The 25,555-nt window shown below is 37.0% G+C and overlaps 1 protein-coding gene across 5 annotated transcripts in view; it reads right to left on the minus strand.

The window, feature by feature from the left end:
* The window catches only part of NPAS3 (neuronal PAS domain protein 3), a 629,276-nt gene that overhangs the window by 432,116 nt on the left and 171,605 nt on the right, over positions 1 to 25,555 (minus strand). For 3 of the 5 annotated variants that reach the window (XM_030000432.1, XM_030000440.1, XM_030000451.1), the window contains one exon: positions 7,688 to 7,932. In XM_030000432.1, coding sequence (XP_029856292.1) covers positions 7,688 to 7,932 — 245 coding nt within the window. Of the gene's footprint in view, positions 1 to 7,524; positions 7,576 to 7,687; positions 7,933 to 25,555 lie in introns of all 5 variants that reach the window. The other 2 variants (XM_030000462.1, XM_030000469.1) reach the window with 1 other exon arrangement.

Consider the following 25,555-nt stretch of genomic DNA (forward strand, 5'->3'; position numbering starts at 1 on the left):
GAGGTTTGACTTACAAAGCTGCAGATCATTGTCTATGATCCAAACATCACTGTAATTTGCAAATTTTAAAACAGCACTTATGCCATGTTCACTCCCAGTTCATTGATGATCATGCCCAGAGTGGTTTCTGCAGAAAGCCACAGAAACTCCTTTGTTAATACTATCTTTCACTTTGGTCTGCTTTCCAAGACCAATCAGTTATACAGTTAACGTGTTTAAGTTGGTTCTGCCAATATAATGTTCTTCCAGTGTTTTAAAACCGTAATTCTTATACACTAGTAAGCCAAATGCCTTACAAATACTTCAGTATACAATGCATATCCTAGTTAACTGGACTTGCAATTACAGAGAATTAAGCTGGGTTTGTTTTCTACAATTACTTTCCATTTATCCATGTTTATTGAAAAAATATACAATCTTACTTTTATCCCTTTAGTGGAAGAATTTACCCAATATTTTGCCTACAACTGCTTTGAGGCTAAGACAGCTCAGTACTGCAAACTTCACAACACCAGCAGTGCAAAGAATGGATGACGCTGAAAGTTGTATCAGGCCGATATCAGAGGTAACCCAATCTTTGTCTGAAGAACACATAAAAGACAATTTATTTGACAGTTCTAGAATATCTGAGAAACACTGCAAGCTGAGATTCAGGATGATGATGCCCAAGAGTTTTAGGGTCCCTTGCTTGTACCGTGGGAGGTAACCTATTGAAGCAACACAAAACTGTGGCAACCGCAGTGGGGCAATGCCAGTGGATATTACTGAGACGTCAGGGGTTTCCCCGCCCTGTTGGGAAGATCTGCTTTTTTTGGCACATCTAAGAATTATACCCTTTTGTTTTTCAAGTAGTTCTAAAGTTTGATTCAGACACTAAAGAAAGATTTCTTGTTTCTCCAGCAGAAAAGACAGAGATGGCATTCATCAGGTATGGGTATGACTCAAACATGGGGCAGGCAGTTCTTAGAGACTCATGCATGGGACTCCAGCATTTGGACTCCAGTGGCAGAATGCTTTTGCACAAGGAGCTTGAAGGAGAAACTAGGAGGAATGAACAAGATGACAAAACCCACATTTTGATCAAGAAGATATGACATAGAATCATACAATCATACAATCATTTAGGTTGGAAAAGACCTTTAAGATCCTCGAGTGCAACTGTAAACCTAAACCTAACACTTCCAAGTCCACCAAACTATGAACTGACAGCAGAAATCTCTTCCCCAAGTTTTTGTATTGTATATGCTCCCTGAACACTGCCATTAACACTAACCTGAACTATAAAGACCTGTAGAATGGATTCTGTACAGGCAAGCACTTAAAGAAACCTGTATGAAGCTCTCCTGCCTTTCCTGCATCAGTAGAAATTTTACTATACCTTACTGCTAATAAGCCTATACCATTGCCAGAATTATTCCCATTGCCAATACACATAAAACTGATTTTTCTTTAATTTTTCTAATCCTGCTAGATTTTTCCTTAATGTCTCTGCTTGTCTTTGTCAACTTTCTGCACCTCAGACATTCCAGTTTATCTTAATTGCTATATATTTCCCTTTTATTCCCCAAGTTTTACATAAATACACATACATATTTTTTCAAATTATTGATTTTACCTTAATTCTGAAAAAGGATGCAGCTTTATAATTTTCAGGTGCATAGGAAACCACAATTTCATAAATTTTTCTTCAAGAGTTCTAGTCAACTTTCATTCTAATTTTTCCATCAAAATTTTTCCTCACAATCAATTTCACATGTAAGTTTCCCCATTAGGCAATTAGTCCCTCAAAAGCACTGAATATATTGGTTGGCACCCTCCTCCATTTGCAGAGATTGAAAGCAATCAGGTCATGATCACTTGTCACTAGGCAACCACCAACTCCGAGTCCAGTGTTCAATTCGTCTTATCTATCACAATGAGATTCAAACAGAGCTACCGCATTTTGGGTTCCAAATCTTTCATACTAGAAAACCATCAATAATTCTCACAAAGAACATTAATGTTTTACCACTGACTGTCTGAAATTTCCAGCACTTGTTTCCTACATTCAAACAACACCTAATCATCTTTTTTTTTAACCTATGTAACAGGTCACTGACTGAGCTACCTACTCCTATGGCTGCACTGACCCTCTGGCCACATAAACAGGTTTACAATGGATAAGCATTATGTTTACAATCAGTGTTTGATACTGGTACACAGTCAGAGCACTTTATAGTGGCCTACACATAAAAAGGAATTAGATTCTCATAAGAGTAAGAAAAACATCTGCAAGACAGGGAGAAATAAATTACGGCGCTATCAAAAATTCTAAAGCACAAGAGCAGAAGTTCCACATGAAGTGGGACGGCCAGATTTGGAGACCCTTTTCATAACAAGCCATACCACCAATTCATCTGTGTTACGCTGTTATCATCTGATTGACGTTTCCATGTCTAACAGTGAAAAACAATGTCTTAGGCCACAAACACTGGGGAAGAAAGTAATCCTTATTTCTTTGCCCCTATAGATGGTTTCCCTGAGACAGAATTGTGTGGTGGTTCAGAAGAGAAGGCAGGTCTCAGTGCAAGGCTTATATGGTTTGGTAGGGAAAGGCTTGTACTATCTTGCATCTCCTGCTCAGGAGACAACACTCAGTTTAAAATATAAAAGGCTAACAACAGGTAATGTTATTTAAAGGGTTTCTACAATAAGATTGTTCAGAAGAGAACCATTTATTTGTCTCTTAAAAACGCATACATATCCAGTATAAAAAATATTAGAAAAAGATACTTAAATTAATGAAAGTAATCCCACTTGACATTTGGGATAACAATTATCATTATTGCTTATTTTATTTCCCAGAGAATTTAAAGTGCTGGACTTATTTCCTCAACCCCAAGTTCCATAGTATGATAAGACATCAAGTTCATTTTCAACCTATACTTACATACTTTGCTTATGTTGAGAATGGATCCTTTGAAAAACATGCTAGTTTGAAGGAAACAGGAGTAATTTTGGTTTAAAGTATATTTTTTCTTCTTGTGATTATCAAAACATTTTGTTTTATTTCATTACCAATGCAGAATTGAAGTAACATTGAATGCTTTATTGCAAGCAACATGTTAGAGTCATAGTTACATTGGACTAGAACAATTTGGACAAGAAAAATTTCGGTTCACCACAAACACTTTTGACAGCATCTGATTTCTTTTCATACTGATATATGTTAATTCCAGAACACAGATGTGTAAAACTACCTAACTGCAGAACACATAACGCTAAAAGAAGAGACAGCTAAACTAAAAGTGACATTCTCACGCAACCTACCAGTCAGTCAGTACTATTTACTGAAGTCCTTTTCACTCCTCAGCTAGAATGTGTCATTCACCTCTTCTCTTACAGCAGAAGATAAGTAAGATTATTTTACTTATGTAACCTAAAATGTAAAGATTTGGCTTAAAAAAAAAAAAAAAAAAAAAAAAAAACCCTCATGATAAACCCACTTATAACTTGAGATTGTGGATAATCCCACAATTACTTTTTTTCATTCAAAGAAAAGACACACCCAAAGTTGTTTTACATACTCTAGTTTCCATATGTCACATCATTAAGCAGGACATTAAACTCACGGCCTTGCACAAACACTTGTATCTCTAAAGACAGAAATGAACACCTCACTTCAACTAAAAAAGAATGAAAATCTAATAACTGTTTTGATGTTATCATGGCAAATTTCCAGGATAAGGATTTGCAAAATTAGGCACAGACTGCTGGGTTTAATTGCTGCTTCAAAAGAGCCAGAAATGGCAAACGCTCTGTTCAAGACAGAGTCATGATCCTTCTTTTTATAATGACGGTGGTCCTGAGTCAGTACCAGCATCCCAGAGATTACCCAGAAAGGAAATACATGGCATGACTTTACATGAGCCAAACACATACAACACACCAGAGAAACATCACAGTGCCTCACACTCCTCCTCTTCCCTTCCTCTCTTCACTTGAAAAGAAGGAAGAAAACATGGCTTGGTAAAAACACCTACAACATAGCAGAAAAGAACATAAAAAGCTGCATGATCTGTGAACAATTTCAGTAACAGTTTGTGCTAAAAATATAAAGAAATTTGGAGTCAATCATTTGAAGACAATATTCCAGAATATGAAGGGTCTCACAAGAGTCTGATGTTGGAAAAGGACGAAAGGCCCTGGTATGGGTCAGGCAATCAGAACGCACAAGAGGACTTGAAGTGCCATGCCATGTAAGCACCACTTACTGGCTGAACACACAGTATACGCTATAAAAATGCTCCCATTCCCAGATCAGAACTTTCAGAAAACTCACCTAGGAGTGCAAAAAACTGATCAGCAGCTCATTTAGTGTTCTCCCTGGAACACAACCCTTAAATATCGGGAGTCAAACAAAGACTTTTGGAGGGATGGAACCAGAGAAGAATAGTACTGTTATTCACAATAGATTGTATGTAGTATGCAAAGAATAACAATTGACTACCAACTCTAAATAACTTTTTGATTATTTTCTGCCATATGAGATTCATGTCCTGGTCTTTAAGAACTGTAATCTTTAAACAAATTTGCTGCAAGTTGTGTGCATATTTGTTTACAAGGGCTAATACTTCCTACATACAGAAAGCCTTAGACAATGTACCAAAAAAAATTGACTGAAGTCTGCTGTATTAGAAGATGGAAAATTTATCCATTTTTAGCAAATGTCAAATCATTGGCTATTGCTTTTAAGATTAATAAAAGATATAATGGTTTCTAGATAGCCTCTAAATAAAGATTACTATGAATGGAGAAATGATTTACCAATAGTCACCACAATGAGATTTCTTTAAAGGTTACAATCATCAGTTATTTAGCTGAAACACTGCTGAGAATGCCTGGTCATTTCTTGAATAATGCATAATGTTCATTGTAGATTTGATCTGTATTATAACAATACATATATATCTAAAATAATGGAGAAAACTATCTGTTACTTTCCAATTGCTCAAAATATTTCCATGAAGTAATTGACTCTGAAAATATTACATGGAATTACCTGAGTGTTCATTTGCAAGCACAACTTGTAGTGATCGCTATACAATAGGCATAAGAAAACAAACTCATCAGCCTTTATAGACTTTTAAGAAAAGCTGTGATAAATACAGGGCAGAGTAAAGGACCTTCCTGAAATACTAAATTAAAATTATTAAATTGCTGTACAGTACTGGGGGCCAAATTTAAAACTAAGCTTTGAAATTTAATTATTAACACAAGCAGACCAACACATTTGGGGGAGGGGTGGGGGGGGGAACAGAAAAAAGCAGTTGCCTACACAATGTAACTACCTCATATAATTTTCCAAATACCTTTAAGTCTATTCAGAAGATTGCTTGGGCACGTACAAAGTATGATGTCTAGTGCTTTATTGTAGGATTAGCAACCATACTTCACGTGAAGCTGCAAGCTATTTATGTGAGCTTGTTTATCCGTATGAACTTCTTCAAGGGCAGCAAAAAGTAACCTTAATAAATGAAAATTAATTTCTTTTGATGTAATTTCATGAATGTTTGATCAGAGTGTGTTAACAGGTTTCTATGTAAGGAGAACTGGTGCAGTAATAAAATACACCTATACTCTACAGTTAAAGCTGCTTATGGGGAATTCTCACACAATGAAACACTGTTTCATCAAGCATTATTTTGATACACTGACACATAAATAATATAATCCTAGTTAGTATAAAGCTAAATACTCAAACAGGGAGGGAGAAGAGCAAAAATTCTTCCCCAGCTCCCCCATACCCCATATGCCTAGAGGAATGGGAACTATATCACCAGATGGGGGGAGAAGCAGGATTATTCTATCAGATAGGGTGAAAAGACATTAAATGTTGACCTAGCTTTTTATAGGGAGAAACATGTTAATCTAGGCCAGACTATTTATGCTGTCATCTAAGAATAAGGTTTTGTTCTCCCTTAAAATTCTTTTCTTCATTAGATTCTTTGCACAAAAAGGAAGCTTCATTATTCAGGTATATATTCCACAAGAGGATAATGAAAAACAGATCCCAGATACTCTGAAAACATACACAAAGATCTGCAGAGATCAGACTTTGCGTAATATGGGACAGCACTGTATGTCTGTTAGCTACAGGAACTTTGGGAGGAATTATTTATTTTAACAGACACATCATAGATTGTATAGCAGAGTCCACTTTACATCCGCCTTGAAACACCATTTAATTGCCTAAGAATAAACTCTCATCCTGGAAAAAATGGGGAACATTTGCATATTATATCAGAAGCCTGATGAACCATGTTACACTCATGCTCTGGATGATGTAATTACCACCTTTTTTTTTCTCCATGAAAATTATATATGATGTGGCAGATAATATAAATGAAATATATGCAATGACACAAATATGTCCAGCTACTAAATCATCAGCCTGAAAGTCCTTTGTTTTTTGCCCTCAATGTCTATCTCTGTCCATTGAAAATTATAACTTTCCTTAACTAGTATTGCTCCTTTAAATGCAAGAGCAGGTAAAAGCCCTTTGCACCATCAATACCACTAATGCTTCACGGGCAGTTGTGGGCTGATAAATAAGATTCTATTTCCTTCTCCTCCCTCCACCCTTAAAGGTGGCTTTTTCTTTTGCCTCATGCTATATAGAGTCTATCTAGTTTAGTGTAGATGAAGAGTTCAAGTTTCACAATGTGTGGAAAAAACCCTGAAGTGCTCAAATCTCATATGCCTCTTTCCAAAATGTTTCCTCCAAAATATGAGATCAGTAGCTAAAATAAAACAGGGTAGTTTTCTGTGCTGTCAAAGCCAGGACAACCACAATTCCCAGGTTTTGGTAACTTTGAGTTCTGTTAATGTAACTTGCTCCCTAATTTAAAATACTTATCAGACAGCAAGACCACACTCATCTACATAAGTAGCATGAGTAAAAAAAAAAAAAAAAATACAAAAAACCCGTCCAGCTTATGTAAGTCATTGGAAACACTATTGAGGACCAACACACACAGAGCTCTAAAATAAGTGTCTGATTCCTCTATTACCTGACTTTTGTGGCAACTCATGTCTAAAACATTGATTTTGCTGCCCAACTGCTTATTTGAGCATGAAAAGAGGGTGTTTAAAATTTCAGCTGAAATGTTGATAGATGCCTACTGGCTTAGAAGTCAAAATAATTTCTATACACATTACAAGATGATAAATAAAATCCTAGTCTATAACGTGAAGATTTAAAAATTCGGATGTGATGCTCTCGAACTTCAGAAATACATGATTCTGCCTTTAAGGTTTAGCCAGAGAATTAAGAGACCGAGTCCTCAAAGCAAGGAATAATGCCATGCTCCTCTCAAATGCATCCTTATATAAAATACTAAAACAAAGCAACACAATCATTGCTAAATAACTTCAAACAATTTAGTCTACATCACCCAGAAGACTTACAGCTGTAATAGTTACATCAATAGGTTTGTTGTTAAATTAAAAAAAAAAAATAATAAAATAAGAGGTTTATTTCACCTTCACATGGTGTCTTTCTCATGCAGACCTCAGATTTCCACATTTGTATCCCTTTAAAGGATTTGATATGCAGGGAAAGAAGAAAGGATGATGGTGAAAATTTCAATTTAGAGGTTACTAAAGGCTGCCATATTCGATACTATACAACATATTTACTCCATACCTTTTACTGATGTATTAGGTGGAGGTCCTTCCATTCTCAAGTTCCATGGAGGATCACCTTGATTAGCAAAGTCCCTCATTTTCAGATAGCTAATTGTAAGTCGGATGATGGATGCCTTGTCAAGCTGGCTGGTAATGGCTGCAGGCAGTGGCAACAACTTTGCCAACTCATAGAATTCAAAATTCTCCTTTCCCCGGCGAGAGCGAGCAGCATCTCGGGACTTTTCCTTCCTCAAAGCTTGTAAACTGAAAGAAAATAAACAAAATAGGACATTCATCAATATTAGTGTTCTGTCCCATTTAATCAATTTGCTTTTTCACTGCTGGTCTTCTATACAAATTAGCACTTTTTCAAAATGCTTGAATCTATCAGGATGTATTTAATGGTACTCAAGTCTTTGAATGATTAATGATAATATTTGAGTTTCAGTGGTAGCCAACATATCAAGTAACTACTCCCAACTCACTTCAGCCACTTTCTTCCTAGCCTGCCCTTCCTTCTGCTGCCAGTCGCAAGAAAGATTCCCAAGAATGCTGTGTACATGTGGGGTTTATCTGCATAGATGCTATTGCTTCTCCTGACCCATTGTAACCCAATTTTGTCTAAAATTGTGCCAAATTCTAACTCTTGGGAAACGGACGTTAAAAGCAGATGACCGAAGTGCGTGCCACCTCTGACAAGGGTTGCAGTGCAGCCAAGATGACCAAACAGGTTGTACAGTAGCTTCTGAGCCACAGAAGTTTAAGTCTGGCACAATAACGTAAACCTTCCTGGATTTCATGAAGCTGCTCTTCATGAGTTGTTCAGCTGTCCTTGCTGTGGGAACAGCAACCTTTGTTGGAGGGATGGGCAAGCAGTTATACAGTTACTTGCTTCACATTTCTGATTGTAATTCACTACCACATATGTGCCAGACTGACAACTTTTTGGTCAGAAAGGACCTTGTGCTTTACACTGAAGCAGGTAGAAATCCGAAGAGGTGTAGTCCTGTTGCATCAATGTATCACTTGCTACCACCCACATGCAACACCTGAAGGTAACTCATATTTTACTCCTGGGCTATTTGTTTAATTGGTGTAAAACTGCTGAATGCACATTGTGATGACAGCGGGTAACCACTGGGGTCTTCCCCTGATCTTTCCCTGAACGCCTAACAAATTATACAAATTATATTCCCTACACAATTCTATACTAATAGCAACTATATTTAAAAAGACAGCCTGGCTAAGAAATAGAGATGGTGAGGTGAAGATACAGGAGGAAACGGCACATCCTTACCCACAGGTAAAGATACACCATCCTACTGAATGCCACACTAAAGTACATACTTGTCTTTATGAACTCTATATAGACCATTAGCAGCTAGATTTATAAGTTATATTCTAGGTGAAAAGTACCTGAAAAATAAGATTTCACAACACTCGTTGTGGATGCCTCTCTGTCCAATTTCAAATTTTGTAAAATCCCTCAAAAGGTGCATTAAATATAGCTGATAGAAATGTTTTATGTATACATAGAAACCTGGAAGCTACAGCTCTGTGAGGTGTGAACTGTTCAATTAATTTCAGTGAAGTAAGATTAAGATACCCTATACAAGTTAAATACCTACAACAGCAACATAAGGGAGAGGCAGGCAAGTGTCTCTGCCCAATTGTTTGCAAGTGAAATCTCATTTTCATGGCACAAGGGATGGCCTTTACTACTTGCCATCATACTTCTTTTTCTCCAGAAGCCAACCCTGAGGACCTCAAGTCCCCAAATCAAGTTTCAGGAATCCAGAAGAGCTGAGATTCTACATCTATTCTGAAAGTCTGCACCAAGAGGTTCTCACCTTCTTTCCAAAGCACTTAATTACACCCCTATGTAAGAAGAGGGCCTTTTGGAGATCCCTAGTAAAACAAATCAGAAACTTTGCAGATCCCAGCAACTTTTGAAATTGAAAGAAGTTAGAAATTGAATGGTGATAGAATATTCCCTAGCAACACCACTGACTCCACAATTTACAAGTCCTGTATAGGGTTCAGAAGATTGCTGAAACTGAATAATATATTGCAATGTAAACTTATATTATGCATTGCTGTACCACTAACAGTGTGCAGTGGAAGTCAGTTAAGCTGAAAGGTAAGGCTACCTGTGTAAGTAAACAGCATCCTTTGAAAGCCACCTATGTGTATTCAAGCTTTTACAATTAAAAAAATCCCAGAGTACAAGGGATGAGGAGCTAATATAACAGACATACAAGAGAAACTCCTGAGAAACAGTATTATCAATAACACATTTTTCCTCCCAACCATTTGGTATACTGTCATTTGTGGAAGCTTCACCAAGAGACTCAAGTCAAGGAGTTTGTAACTTGTATCACTCTCCTCTTGGCATCAGTGCATTAAGCTAAATTTAGAAACAGTGTCTGTCAAAATGTGCACGCAAGTCCTAATTTCTACTCTACATAATTCCACTAGTGAAATACACTTGTAGAGTTGGACACTGTAGTTATTCTGATACAATGGGTCCTTAATTTGGGAGCAGTGATTTTCTCAGCAGGATGCAGGAATTCATTAGATACGACCTAAACATCACTGTTAATCCTCTCTGGCACCTGTGATTCTGATAGGCAACATCAGCTTCATCTTCAGATGCTTTAAACAGAGCAAAGTGCTGGCACTGGTAATCCCAAGAGGATGCTAGCAAAGAAGGGTGTGAAGCTCACAACAGAAAGCAGTGGTGCTGACACAGAAGCAAAACTCATCTTGGGTCCTGTCATATCACATCGGGATTAGAGGTGGTTCTTGGTAACATAAATGAACTTGCTAGAGTATCAGGCCACAAAAACTTAAAAATACCCACAGGCTCTCCTAATGAGAAAAATAAAAGTGTGGGAAACTCTTCCCATGTTTACTAAGTGGATTTCAAAAACACTCAGAAAGCACCAAGAAAGCAAGCATCGCACCTATAAGAGCTCTTATATGATGATAGAGAAGGTCCCCCAACAGACAAGCAAATCTACATAAGCTATCCACAGTACCAACAAGAAAGTAACAGTGGGAAATATACCTAAGGGATATAAATATTGCTCCCTCTTTGCCTTCTGTGGAGAAGGGGAAAGAGCTCAGATAATTGGATCAGAGTGCATCACTGTATGATATCAAAGGATGATGTTATACAATGGCAAAACTTCATGTGTTCCCTTAAGAACATACTTCTCAAAGAATTTCCACACACAGAGTCCACTAAAGAAGACTAAGAGGTTTCCAGCTGCTAGCTCCTGATAATTCTGAGATGCAGTACCAATATAAACAGGATATTCAATGGCTAGAAAACTAATGCTATTTTAGATAGTAGGTTTCTAAAATATATATTATTTTTCCTTTTAGGGCCTTTCCAGATGGACTGATATAAAGGGAGTCTGGCTTTTACAGATGAAAGGGTACAATAAATACTACCATATAATTTTAAAATGGTGTACACAACATTTCTTAAGTAGATTTTCTATTGAAGACACAGCAGATGCAGAAGACATGATAATATGGTGTTGCATAAAAGTTTTATTGATACTCATAACTCACTTGTGATTTCATTGTGCTTGTGGTCATTCCAAGCTTAACCTGCTTCATATTTTATTTCACATAATTTTATATATTTTATATTCATAAGCATATACATGCATCCATATCTGTGTGCACACCCACAACCTCCACATGTCTGACAGATCATCATCTGTCACTTTAAAGATGGGACAATCACAGCTCCTAATTTTTGCAGCATATACTGGCAATCAAACATGTTACAGCATATCAACAGATGCACTGACCTACGTTAGCAAGGATTTTTTAGTATATCAATACCTCGGTTCTGTGTCTCAGATCAGGCGGTAAAAATCAGTGAAATAATTTAATTCCATGAGTTTGCATTTTGAATGAAAACAGGGGAATGGTTGTGGTTACAAATAAATATTTCTGTCTGCAATTTCAAAATATAGCATGGAAGCAGATATATTGCAGACTTGCCCAGTTTTAGAAAGGCAGCTAGCATTTACATTTTACCTACACTGTTCCCTTAAACCTGACACAGGCAAGACCCCCCAAGTGGGGCTTCTTAGAGATGTAGGTCTCCTCCTGCTCAGCCCCACATAACAGCACCAGTGGGGTTTTATGGCACCCTCACTGTACTTGTCATAAATAACGACTGGATTTGGGGCGATGACCATAAAACAAGATTTGAGGGACAGACGGGCTGCTGAGCTCCAGATACAACGGCTCCAGCCAACGGACAGCTTGTCTGCGGTGTGCTGTCATAGTTTTTGCTCATTTTCATTAACTACAAGCAGAGAAGTATGGCAAACTCTCACAAAGGATGCACAGTATTTTTGATAATTCTGTTGAAATCCTCCCTGATTTCAGGAGAAACTTTACAAGCGCAAAAGTATACCACAACAGAGCACTTTTTCTTGTAATACTAAACAATATCATACTTGTTAATTCAGCTGTTATCGACCACTAGCAAATTTCTTAAGCCTCTAACAATAATATGGATTAGTAGCAGCAAAACCAGATACAACAATAATACTTAATATCTAATAATGTTTATAACAAGCTTTATAGAGAATGAAGCTATATGCACATGTGTGTATTTTTATATTAGTCTAGTCTTTTAAATTCAAGGATCAAAAGGTCCACTATAAACATTATCCAACCCTCCAAAGGCTGTAATCAGATGGATGTTATATCCATTTCACAGAAATCAGATATATGGAAAGGATGTGCAACATTAGAGCACACAATGAATCTGTGACAAAAAAAATGGACTGGAGCCAAGTGATCCAACCCCATCAACCCCCTGTTTCAATTATGTATGTCCTTCTGTGTGCATTGTTTTCCAACATAAAGAATAGAAGAATGCTTACTTGCTATTGAGTTTAGTTGTAGTATTACATAAGGAAATAAATTTATGCTGCTCCTGAGTCCACAGGTGTGCATTTGTACAATTCTATATGAGATACACTAGAAAGACCCTCTTATCTTGTTCTTACCTTGTTCTATGTTAATATGACATGACATAGTATTGTTATACTTTGGACATTTTTATATTTGGATCAACTTTAGATGCCTTCCTCTTTTTTTAATAACCTATTTACATCATTTCTGTATTTATATCAATGCAATGTAGTGGATGAGTATGACAATTTAATATGAATATTTATACATTCTGATCTATTATAGCAATAATCTATTACCTGTTGCCTCACTTAGCTGCATTCTTGAGAAGAATCTTTTCTGGGACTTCAAACTGACCAGTGCAAACAGTAAAGGCAGTTCAGCCCATTTATAACAGCAGATACATAGAAAAGCTGACTCAAAGCCTGGGCAATTCATTAAGATAATGTCCAAATCCACCTATAGCTGGCCACCCATAGGCCATGTTCTGGCCCATAAAAATCTGCTTTCATTTCACTGATCTCATGGGACAATTATACTTAATTAGAAGTTCAAAGAATGGAATAGCATCAATAGTGAAATGACCCAATTATTTGGAATAGTTATTTATTTTGCTGCTGCGTGACTCTTCTTATGCCTGAGGTTTTTTCAAAAGTGTTTGTTAATAGTGACATCTCAAAAAGAGTGTTCAATCCAAGTGGATATTCATCTGAACAGCAGTGCACATTTTCAGACTCTAAAAAAAGATTTAGACTAGGGGAAAGATGGAGGAAGTAAAGAATCATAGAATCATTTAGGTTGGAAAAGACCTTCAAGATCATCGAGTCCAACCATCAACCATGCCCACTAAACGATGTCCTGAAGTGCCTTGTCTACGCACTTTTTGAATACCTCCAGGGATGGTGACTCCACCACTTCCCTGGGCAGCCTGTTCCAACGACTGATAACCCTTTCAGTAAAGAAATTTTTCCTAATATCCAACCTAAAGCAGAGTAACCTGCACTTCATAATTGCACATATTGCAGTTGAAAAGTCCAGTCTAGCAAGTCAGCATCACCACTAGTGGCAGCAGGAGCCTAAAGCCTCCTATTGTCAAGGTTTTTTGTTATTGTTCTCTTTTTCTAAAGGTTATGCTCTAGAGAGCTCACAAATATGCATGAAACTGGATATTTTTCCAGTATAGTAGATACAAGTGAGTACAAAACAATGAAGCAAGGGAGATAATGTTCCTGTAGATGTGAATTAAAACAAGAAAAAAAAATCCTCTCCAAGTTCCTAAGAATAACTCCATTAGTTTTGAAAAACTGAAATATGTTAACATGTTTACCTCTACTTTCTACACAGTATTTTGCTATATTTGGGGATTTTTGTCTTTTGAGACAACTTTTTTACTTGATGTTTTCTCCCTTTCTTTGCTTTTCTTTTTTTCTGCTGTCCTATTCATAGACTTCCTTTTCACACAGATTGTTTCTGAACTGAGAGTACAAGAACTTCAAGACTAATAAAAAACAGTTACACTGTTTAAAAGAGAAGAGTACTTTTGTGAGGGTAAAGCCTCTCAAAGAAGAGGAAAGGAGGAGAATCAAAAGCCACATTAAATTTTACCACCTTCTTTCTTTTTTAAGTACATCTGAGAAGTCAGACGGCAGATTTTTATGGATTTTTTCTACTTGTTTGCTTAGGAGATCCGAACATTGCTCAGTCTCACTATTTATCAATTAATCTAGCATGCAGCCTCAAAGGAAAAAGGTCGACCTGTATTAAAAATTCATCCATCAAAAATTCATCAAAGACTTCAGCATTTTAACTCATGAACCTTTGAACACCTGCATACTTGTCAGATCTGTGGTCATAGTTAACTGGAATCTATAGTTACTACAGTATCTATACTTGCTCTGACATGAGCTGCATGAGGAGACTTTCAGGTGGAAGCGCAGTACATAACCTAGAGAGCCACACTGCTTCCTCAAACTGTTCTTTTCATCAGACAAGGGATATCTGACATCTGACTAAGTTCAAAGTCAGTCAAAGCAGACCCTTTCAATGAGCAAACACTTTTCAGGGGCGTTCATTTATGCCACACCATAAATATCACCATTCTTATGGGGCAAAAGTTGCCAAAAACGTAAACAAAACCATTATCTGACATCATCAATGGCATAGTCCACAAATTGAAGCCATTTAATGCTGTCCAAGAAAAATTAATGTTTTCAGAAGACTATTTTTAATGTGTGAAGAAAGCTGTATAGTATATGCTGAAGTTAAAGCTGGAACCTTCAAGTTCAAGGTAAAAACTCTGCTGCTTAACTAATGCACTGCTCATAGCTGTCATCATTAATTTATGTTAGCCTCTGTAAACATCAAGAGTATAATAGGCCAATTTCACAACTAAATATAGATGCACATTTTGCCCTTATATAAATGGCAGATTGCTGCTGTAGATCATCACTGCAGCAACACGTCAGTAAAGATGCACTGTTTGATGGTCTGATGCTCACACAATATATAAAACCAGTTGTAATGGTTGTTTGGAAGCAAAGTGTAACATAGCAGCAAAATTTCATTTGTTCCACAAACTCAGGATATATTAAGCTTGGCTGACAAAGACTGTTTGATGTGCTAAATCAGTTTGACCTTCATTTTTGCTTTATATTTCTCATTTAACACATGAAATGACCATTATTTTTTCACTATATAGGAAAATATCACAGAACTGGTTTCTATTAAAAAAACCCTCTTTTCCTTGTAGATAGCAAAAATACATTTTGCCAAATGTGCTTTAACAATTATTGTAAAAATAACGTGCAACTTATGAAAAAAAATAATACCTATATTAACCCAAGCTTTTTATTATATCAGTGAGACTTGGGGTGGTTTTTTAGGGGTTGTTGTTTGACAGAAGAGGTTTCTTTTATTTTCAATATGTAAATGTGGTTCAAGGAAAAGCTTTGTGTATGCTTGAACTAATCATTAAATTGAATGTTTTATCGCCAATAAGCACCTTTGTTGCAACGTTTAAATAACAGGATTTATTTCCAAAGTGAGTCATTAGAACATAATAATAGGAACCTGGCAGGTTTTTAAGGACTACAAACTCACCATCCTATACTTTCTTTGAAAACTAATGTACACTTTGATACAGCAACAATTAAGTGAGCTGTGATACACCAGTTCAAACCCAAACTCTACAACCAGAGCACTAGTGTTTTGATCTTTTTTTCTTCCTATGTTGAACTAAGCAATTGCCAGCCTCATGATAATAGAGAAACTGCAGTTTTATCAAGCAATTTTGCAGCACCCAATAAACAGCACTTTACCTTGGAGCAACTTGTACATTTCACACCTTAAATTTCTATTTACCAAATCAGCTAATCACTTCACAATTGAACTTCTCAGAACAAAAAATTATCAATTAAAGTGGTTGAAACTCCTGCAAATTATCATTTAGGAATGAAGTAATTGCTTTCATCAGGGCAGAAAAGCCCGCCAGAACAGAAATGTCACTTCAGATTAGTGTTCTCACTCCTGAAGCTATGGATGACACAGCTGATATAAGACTAAATGCCAAGACCAATCAATTGCTTTTGTGGCTCTGTTCTGAGCTGCTGTAAAAGGGGCCATTTTCTAGGATCTACTCTTCATTATAGTAAATGCTATCTCCTTGGTAACATAATTCCATTTCTCATAAATTCCGTCTGAGAGCATTGTCCTAACAATGGATGTTTGTGGAAAAGAATGCTGTTGGTTTAATGCAAAGAAATTAAGTGTGAACGGCTGTCAAAGTACTACAGTTTGCTTGTTCTTAAACATAAATTGAAGTCTTTACATTAAAAACAGAGTGCTTTGGCGGAAATGAATGTTCTGAACAAGTGTAATATATTGCATTTGGAAGTGGCGTGTTTCTGATTGAGAGTTTAGACTTTTTTTGTATACCTATGTTCTGTCTATAGTGGGCACACTCGTCCCTAGCAGAGATTTGTCAGTTTAAGAGAGAGTAGATAAACACTCCGCTTATTTCACAGCAGTGCAGTTAGGAAATGTGAAACTGCTGAAGAAAACATGGTCTCATTATCATATGACATGCTATTTGTTAGCAGACTCATCTGTGTATAAAAGCCTTCTTTGAACTGAGCCCTTACTGGAAATATCTGTATTTCAATTTGTATTGTTCAGCTTCCTAAAATACTAAGAATCTGAGTTATGGTCTCCAATTAAAAGGATATCTGAGAAGCTAATTTGGTGGAACAGCAGCAATTTCCTGCACTGCTCTCCTCATGACTGAAGTTTAGAAACAAATTCAAGATTACAGATTTTCATTCAAAACAGGATGAAAAGTATTCCTCCCTCAATGAGCATAAGCAATTCCAATTAACAATAACAAGAGTTATGTGACAGGAGAATATATTACCAAATATGTAAAGAAGTAATTTATTCAGCATTAAGATGAAAAGTGCAATTTTACTATAGTATTTCTATGGGTAACCAAAGAAATAGCACAGGTACACTATTGCCAGATGGTGACTACAGCCCTGAATGTTGGCAATCTCACAAACACATGAAAACCTGCACCCATTATGTGATGTGGGGAAAACAAGCGCACAAGAGAGTCATGAAGTTACTGCATATGACGTGTACCTGCTTGAAGTAAAAGTAGTGCTTCAAAGTGCAAAGCCATATAGCATATTTGGAGAACCTAGACTAAAGCTATCTCATATAACATATTAAATATCCTATATAGCATACCGCAGTTTAAATACAAGCTTTACACTTTGAGCTAAGTAGCAGTTACTAGATAAATAAATCACTCTGAAATGAACAAACAGAATCCAAATTTCTTATTGTACTCCTTTTGTGAGTACTGTCTTTAAGAAGGAACACTTCAGGTTAGTGGGTTTTGATCTGGTTCTAAATTAATATTTTAAAGAATGAGTAAACAGCTGCTATTTTCCCCACCTACGTCAGAGCTATTAGAGAAATTTTTGCTGGAATGTTTGTTATCAGCTACGGCCACTATTTTCCATAACATTATTTTACCAGTGGTAGCTCTGGCATAAACAGCTGCACAGTTAAAAAAAAAAAAAAAACCCAAAAAAAACCCAAACAACTTTCTCTCTCTCTTTTTTTTTTTTTTTTTTTAAATAAAAGCTGTGTCTGTGCAAGGTAGTTTGTCTATACCATGAAGTTTTACTACTGCTGAAAGGCCCAAGAGCACAATGTTGCATTCAGACATCCCCTGTTTGGTCTTTACAGATGACCTAAATAGGGATTTTGTTAGAGTTGGCTGTGCTTTCTGTAACTATCTGCTCCAATTTAGTTCCCAGAGCCAGGAAAAAAAGGCAAGAATTCCAACCTCTCTCTTGCACTGCTGCCACATAAATAATCTCTTGGTGGTGTCCTCTCAATTACTATATATCAAGACCCGTTCTGAAGCAAATAAAATGCTTTATCTGCCTACTCACTCTTACAATTATCATCCTCATCATCTCATAATTCTCTCCTTCCCATCTAGAAGTTATGCTTACACTGATGGGTCTATGCTGAACATATGCAAGTTGTAGTTTCAAACCCCACCAATGGGAGTCTTGACAAGACCTTTTGTGAAGAAGCTTTGAAGGGATATAGGACACACTGGCACTGCAATCCAAAGGAGCTACTGCAGTTTACAGAGACACTGCTGAGCTATCTTAAAACTGACAACAATATAACTTCAACAGGACAGACAATGAGCTACATGACCAATGTCAGCCCTGAGCCCTGCATGTTTTTTGCTGCCTGGGATAAAACCTATACTGATAGAGGTCACTCTGTCATTGATACTCAAGCTACCTGGTTTAAAAATACCTTCTGCACATCTGAAAAAAAAACAAAAACAAAACCAAAAATGCAACCACCTGTCTGGGTGGTGGTGTAGATACATCTGTTGAACACTCAAAACCAAGCAGCGCATGAAAAATTTTTGTTTTCCAGTCTTAGGAAGACCCTGTTGCCTGTGCAAGCCTCCAGAAGCTCACTGATGGATTTATTGAAGCTCATTTTTCCAGAAGCACAAGCCTCACTCTCCAAGGTGCAGTGTTAGCTGCTGAACCATTGCCTCGAGTATGACTGAGCTGCAAGGCTTTTCACTTTTAGCCCCCTTGGCTTCAACCCTGAGCAGTTTAGTGTAAATTAATTTCAGTAGATCACAAGACAGCAAGGTTTTCACAAGCAGGTATCTCTTTCACACGTACCACCAGTGAAATAACTTTATTACTGCTTACATATTCCATGACAGGCTACAGCTCCACAGACGTCCCTTGCACAGGGACTACATTTACTTTCTATTTAACCCTCTGGAAAAAGGGCAACTCTGTAACTGTCATGCAAACACTGGTGAAGGGCAGAAGAATTTGGGGGAAAAAAAAGTCTGCCCAGAAAACAGTAATTCATCAAACAGGAAAAAAAAAAATACGCAATTTTTATGCCACCTGTTTTTTCAAGTCAAAAGTAATGGTTTAGTGTTTTTAACTGGTGATGTTACAGCAGTGTATGAAGATTTAAGAAACAAAACCAGACAAGCACATAGGTTTGGACACAGAACAATGACTTAAAAAAAACCCAAACCAATACACAAAACCCCATCATTCTTCCACAAATCAGTACTGACATGCATTTTCCAAGGCTGGCTTTCTACCTCCTACCTGTTTCTTGGGGGAATTAGGCCATACTTACATGTCCTTACTTCCTAAGGATCATGAAAGACCTGCCAAATACTGCAGAATCTTACAATTAGTTTAGCAAGAGGGAACCCTTCCCCAGACTTTAAGCAGAATGTCCAGGCAATCATACGTATGTGTTTCCACTAGCACACAACTAGCATTATAGTTTACAGGTTAGTAAAAAAAGCCTCATGAAGCAACGTGTTACTGTGCACAGTGCTCCACAAGTCTCTCCTCAGCTCTAATTACAAACTTTCAGTTTTTATTAGTTGTAAAAAGATAGTTTAAAAACAAAGTGCATCCCACAGATTCAAACTAAATAATGTTCATGCCCTTAAAATAACCTTTTCAGGTGGTATGAAATACATTAACGAGCCCCAGAAACCTAAGAAACACACAAAAGATCTATATTGTCCCCTTTCTTCCATTCTACCTTCCATTCCATTCATAATAAATAAAAGAAAACCTACACATAAGGGTTAAAGTGCTCAGTCCCCAAAGCAATTAATTTTATATTTAACATTTTATGAAAAAAACCCACTGCCTGCATCATCATGTTTCAGTGCATTATAGTAGCACTGCGTAAGTGTAACAGGTTGATGGAAATTCTTTCTACTTTCAGGCTGTTACAACCTTCTTTAGGAAATAACCTTTCAGTTGAAATTTTTCATGCTGGTTCTCAGCTGGTCCCCAGAATGAAATTTTATATGCAGATAGATAAAAGTTCATTGAACCATTTTTTATTTATATGACTATGTGGATTTTAGGTGCATAACAGAAAGACTTACAGGTCACATGAAAAAGACATGATATTGTTATCTTTTCAGCAGTTTTGATACAGTCAGATAAAAATGAGACCCGCATTGATTGCAGTTGCAGAAGGAAGAGTTTCCTCCTTGTTCCATTTACAGATATCAATACTGGCCACACACATTACTGGGCTCATGTGTTTCCTGAAAAGCCAAGAAAAGTCTACTGTCAGAGGTTATACACTCAACCCAGACCATGAACTGCCTCACACAGTGGTAATTGCTGTGCTGGAGGTACATCCCTACATATTTTAGTTTTCAGGCACTTGTAGCAGACCCAAGATCTAATTTCCAAATAAGGCTTTCAGATATGGTATAGCCAAAACCAATTCTCCTCAGAACCAGTTTAATTAGTCAGACTACTCCTGCTGCTACAAGCATTTTATGACCAAAGTAGTGATATGCCAAAACCTTTCCTTTAAACGCACGCATCATCAATTACAATCCTAAAACTTTAAAAAGCAACACTTAACCAAAAGCTTCAAAGCTCTAACAGTTGAGGCATAAATCTCATGTCTTAAGTAATGCTTACCTTCTTCAGTAATATTCAGCTACAAGCAAGAGTAGCAATACCATCAACGCGCACGTATCAAAGGCACTAAAATTATCAGTGCTCTGACATAACTGCCCAACAGCCGTCCGTGCTATGCCCTCCACCAAGGAGTAAAGCTCCTTGCAAAAACAATTCCTCAGAAAGGTCCAACCAGCCACAGAGCTCAAGAAACATGAGCGACAGCAAGCCACAAAAAAAAAAAGCAAGATCCAGAAGTAAGATCCCCTTCTGAAAAGCTCCTTGCCTTGAGTGGCTGCTTAATTACTCAGCAGGTAAAGCACCTCCTTGCAAAGTCTCACAGGTCTAGATCAGAGAGGAATATTATTATTATTATTATCTAGGAACTATCTTCATCATGAGGCAGGCCATATAATGTTACCCAGTAATTCTGGTTTCTTTTGCAAAAGTATCAATCCTAATCTGGAAACTCCAAGAAGTAAAGAATTTCTATTGCTAAGCAGCTGCAATGTTTAAATTAGCTTCACCATTAACGTTTTGGGTTTTATTTTCAGTTTCAGCTTTGCTGAATTCAGCTTTCAGTCACTGAATCTTGCGATTCCTTTGTCCACTAAACAATAGAAACTCCAAATATCTGCTATCTTCTTCCTGTCTGGGTAATTACAGGCCATGATCAAGTCACCCTTTTAACCTTCCCTTTGACAAGAGACTCGATTGACTAAATAAACTCAGTCATTGTATGTTTTCCAGTCTTCATTTAGCAGTCTCTTCTTTTCAACATAAAAATGACTAAAAAATTTCCGACACTGAACCCAGTAGCAATCATCAGTAGGTAACATCATTTTCCATGTTCAATATTTCAATTGATATATTTAAAAATTATTTCAGTCCATATCTGAAACAGCATCATACTGGGCTATGGTGCTCTGCTACTCATATGAAAACTTAAATCTTTCAATTTGGGGTTCACAGAAGAAGGAGACACTGAGATATAACTATGAACTACAGTGTCAGTTATGCGTTTCTTCCTGTGTGTTATTCCTGGCCAGTGATGGTATTATGTTTCAGAAATGGAAACAGATCTGATAAGTTCCATAGGCTACAGACCATGCAAAATGAGAGAAAAACATTAATTCATTAATGCCAGAAACCAACATATTTTCTCCCAAGCATGTAGAATTATTTCAGTCTAATCTGGACGGATTCTCTGCAATCACTTGCTCTGAAGACAAGCAGGCAAGAGTTTCTTCTATACCACCTCAGAATTTCTGGTGTAAAATGGCAGAATTGGGTTAAAATGGCAGAACTCAGAAACAAGCAGAGACATTCTGTAAAAGTTTCTTAATTTCCCTCAGCATGAGATAAGCATTTTTCACTTATCCAGATTTAATTTTTTTCTGTTTTCCAAATGAGCTGAAATTCCTCAGAGAGAGGAAGTCTCCCATGCTTCCCAGTACAGACCGCTTGGATTGACCAGACTGTCACCTGCTCAGAACAGTTCCATCAATCACCATCATCATCATCATCATCATAAATAATAATAATGAAGAGATAAATACAATTTTATTCCCTCCCTATTCAGCCACAGCATGATGCTTTAAAATTATTCAATTTTTAAACTCATCTGACTTGGACCAGAATTTCTCCTCCTAACCTCTTGGCCATCTTCCCCAGTGCTCTGACTTCTACAGCACTGTGAGGCTGACCTGTGAAGGTGACCAGGGATGGAGAGTATTTAAGAGCACCAGTGTGAATCACTGAGGGCAAACAGCAAATTTGTCACAGATGGACTGGTGGCAGAATATTATTATTCCTCAAAGGCTGCTGAAAATCAAACCAGCACTGTTTCTCAAGGTGGACAGTATGCCCAGGCCTCAAAAACGTCGGCAGTGGCATTGTTCGTGTTCTCCATTTCAAGTCATTGCCCAAGTACTGGATTTTTAGTATACCCAGACAGATACACTAAGTAAGCCTCTGTCCCAAAATATTCCCGTGGCCATGGTTTTAATAATGAATTCTTGAGATAATCCCCAAAAGCCATTATTTACACAGATGCTCAATACATACAAAAAAATCAAGGCAGGATTTTCAAAACTACACAGTGCTGGCATAATTCTGCTCCCAGTGAAAAGATGCCCTGGAAGTTGTGCTTGAAAATGCCACCTTACTCTATTTAAAACCTGTCATCACTGGGATAACCTCAGTCAGGTAAATCAGAAATACTTTGGAGTCAGGAGGAAATAAAACCAATATATACCCTTAAACACTGCATGTTAATCTTGGAACTTACCTGTTGATAGATCTACAAGCTCATCAGAAGGAAAAAGAGGTGCAATGACTGCTAGACTGCTAGTAATAGCTACTGAGTGATGCTTAAAACCAGCAATTGCATTAGGTTTGTGGGTGGGGGTTTAGCTACAGAAAAGAAAGAGGAAACGAAGGAACCATCACAAAGAGCTATTATACCTGACGGGCTCTACACAAGACAGATGAAATGTGAGCTTCAGTATTCAAAATAGAAAGGATACAATCATATGTCTGGTTAACTTACAGGAAATAGTTCCAGAGACAATTTTATACTAACTACAGTGATTTGAGCAATTTTTAAAAATAATACCAGCCAATTTCTCTCCATTATACTCTGCTGGCAGAAAATAAAACATTTTTCTTTGAAATGATTGCCTCTGGTTTTGTTAAATCATGCAGCCTGTCAACATGTGGTCACCAGTTTTACATGATCTTTCTGCTTCTCTGGAAAAGAATGAATTTGCAGCCTGATCCCTGATATAAATACATAATCTGGCATCAGTTAAAGTTGTTGCTATTACAACAAAAAGATAGGTAAGCAACTGTAATACTGTAATATGAAAAAACATCTAAGTCAAAATGATACATTTTGAATTCAAATATGACAAGGTTTTTGTTTTTCTTAAAAGCTAGTCCTGGTAACTCCTGCCATTGAAGAATTAAGAGCAGGGAAAAAAAAAAAAAAAAAAAAAAGCAGAGTCTAATTCTGTCACCAGATGTGCCTGCCCAACTCCATTGATTTCAAAGGACAACACAGACCCTTAGTGTTAAGTGATTTCATAAGAGTAAATATTTGAAAAACAAAATGAGAAAAAAATTGTGGAATCCTTCTTTTGGTACACAGTTGTTTCAGCAAGCTCACAGCAGCTGAACAAATTAAATCTCCAACCTTTTGCTGTCAAGTGGGAATCATGTACTAATAATCCTATAACTGTTTGATTGGGATATGTGCTCATCTCAACAAGGTGACTAAATGTCTGGGAAAAGTGAATGAGGAACAAAACCTCAGAAAGATAAAACACATTAAATTTTACTTTAGTAAACTTATGTTGAATTAACCTTTGAGATACTTTGTTTTTACCAGAGAATTTGCCTATTTAATACTCTTTTTACACCAGGGGTTTCAGGTTTGCTGTCTTTTCTGAACTCCTTTGTATACTGGGTATAGCATACCTCACGTATCTTTTCATCTCTACTTTGGGATGAAGAGATACACAGAGTCAATCTTTATAATTAAATCATGACTGTTGACAACAGCAGTTGCTGTGATTTCAGCTTATACAGCTATTATTTATATTCTTAGGAATGCCTACTTCAAAAACCCACGATAGGAAAAATCATGCTCTTAAGAGCAAGGGAGAAAAAGCAGCTGAAGTGTTCCCCATAATGCAGAAAGAGTCGATGTATCTGTGTGATGCTTAATGCCTTCCAGGCACTTGAGGACTTCACTGAGCAACTGGGTTTACTATAGCTTTAATAAGGTGCAAATGCTAATTCCCACACCACTAGCCTGCTGACAACTACTACTAACATGACAAAATGGGATCTTGACTATTGTGCTCATATGACCTGTGGCAGGGGCTACTGAAAATACACCCACGTGTCTGATCTTCCAGTTTGTGACTGTCTCCTGTAGAGAAATCAGAGAACAGGAGTCTCATAATTGCCTCCAGCATCCCTAAAAAGTAACAGCCACAAACAGACCAAGGCTGGTGCTAGAATTCTGGCCGAGTAGAAGAAACTTTTTCTACCAAGTAGTTTTTAACTGAAATGCCAACGCTAAACAGCTTTAGAGTCTTCTATTAATGGCCAGTATAAAAGAAGGTATTAGCCTGATACGCAAGAAGAATAAACATTAGGAGGAGATTTGGACAGTGAAAAGTAATGACGGCATGACAATAACAGAACAAATTAAATCAGGGTAGGAGTTTGATTTTCAGGTTACTTCAAGATTTGTTTAGACCTACAGCCTTCAAGAACTAAGAATTCTTGTGCCGATTTTAAAAGTCTTATTTAAAATATTTTATGAGTTCAGTTTACATTAAAATCTCAAATAAAATAGCACGGATGCTTTGTGTGGCCATCTGCTACTCTCATCAAGTGTCTGTAGTGACGAAAATGAGGATTCTAGTAGTTTTACTGTGGAGATAATTGAAGCCTTTCTAAGAATAATTTCTATTCAGTTCTTTAGAGCCAAATTTTGCCCTTGGATCTGCACTCTATCTTGTAATATTGGAACGTGGTTCTTGTTTGAGCAGTTAATATCAGCCTCTGAGTATAAAACATGAGCTACTAGGATTCTTTCATCCTTCTGCAAAGATGATATAATCTGTATTACATATTTTGGCAAATGCTTTTGGGGCATGCTGAGCATGCTTATATGTTTAAATTATAAAAACAATGCCAATATGAGAGGCTGATTGTCAGTGATGAGTTTCTAATTTTAGTCCACCACTAATTTGTAGTATAATCAAGAGCAAAACACTAACTTGACCCCCAGACTCTCAGTATTAGCCTGATAGTAAAACTGTTCTGAGATTCAGCTTACGTAATACGTTTTCAAATCCTCACAGATCCCAAACCTGCAAAGTTTATTCATAAAAGTAATCCATTAA

Source organism: Aquila chrysaetos, chromosome 2, assembly GCF_900496995.4.
Source record: "Aquila chrysaetos chrysaetos chromosome 2, bAquChr1.4, whole genome shotgun sequence".
NCBI classification, from domain to species: domain Eukaryota; kingdom Metazoa; phylum Chordata; class Aves; order Accipitriformes; family Accipitridae; genus Aquila; species Aquila chrysaetos.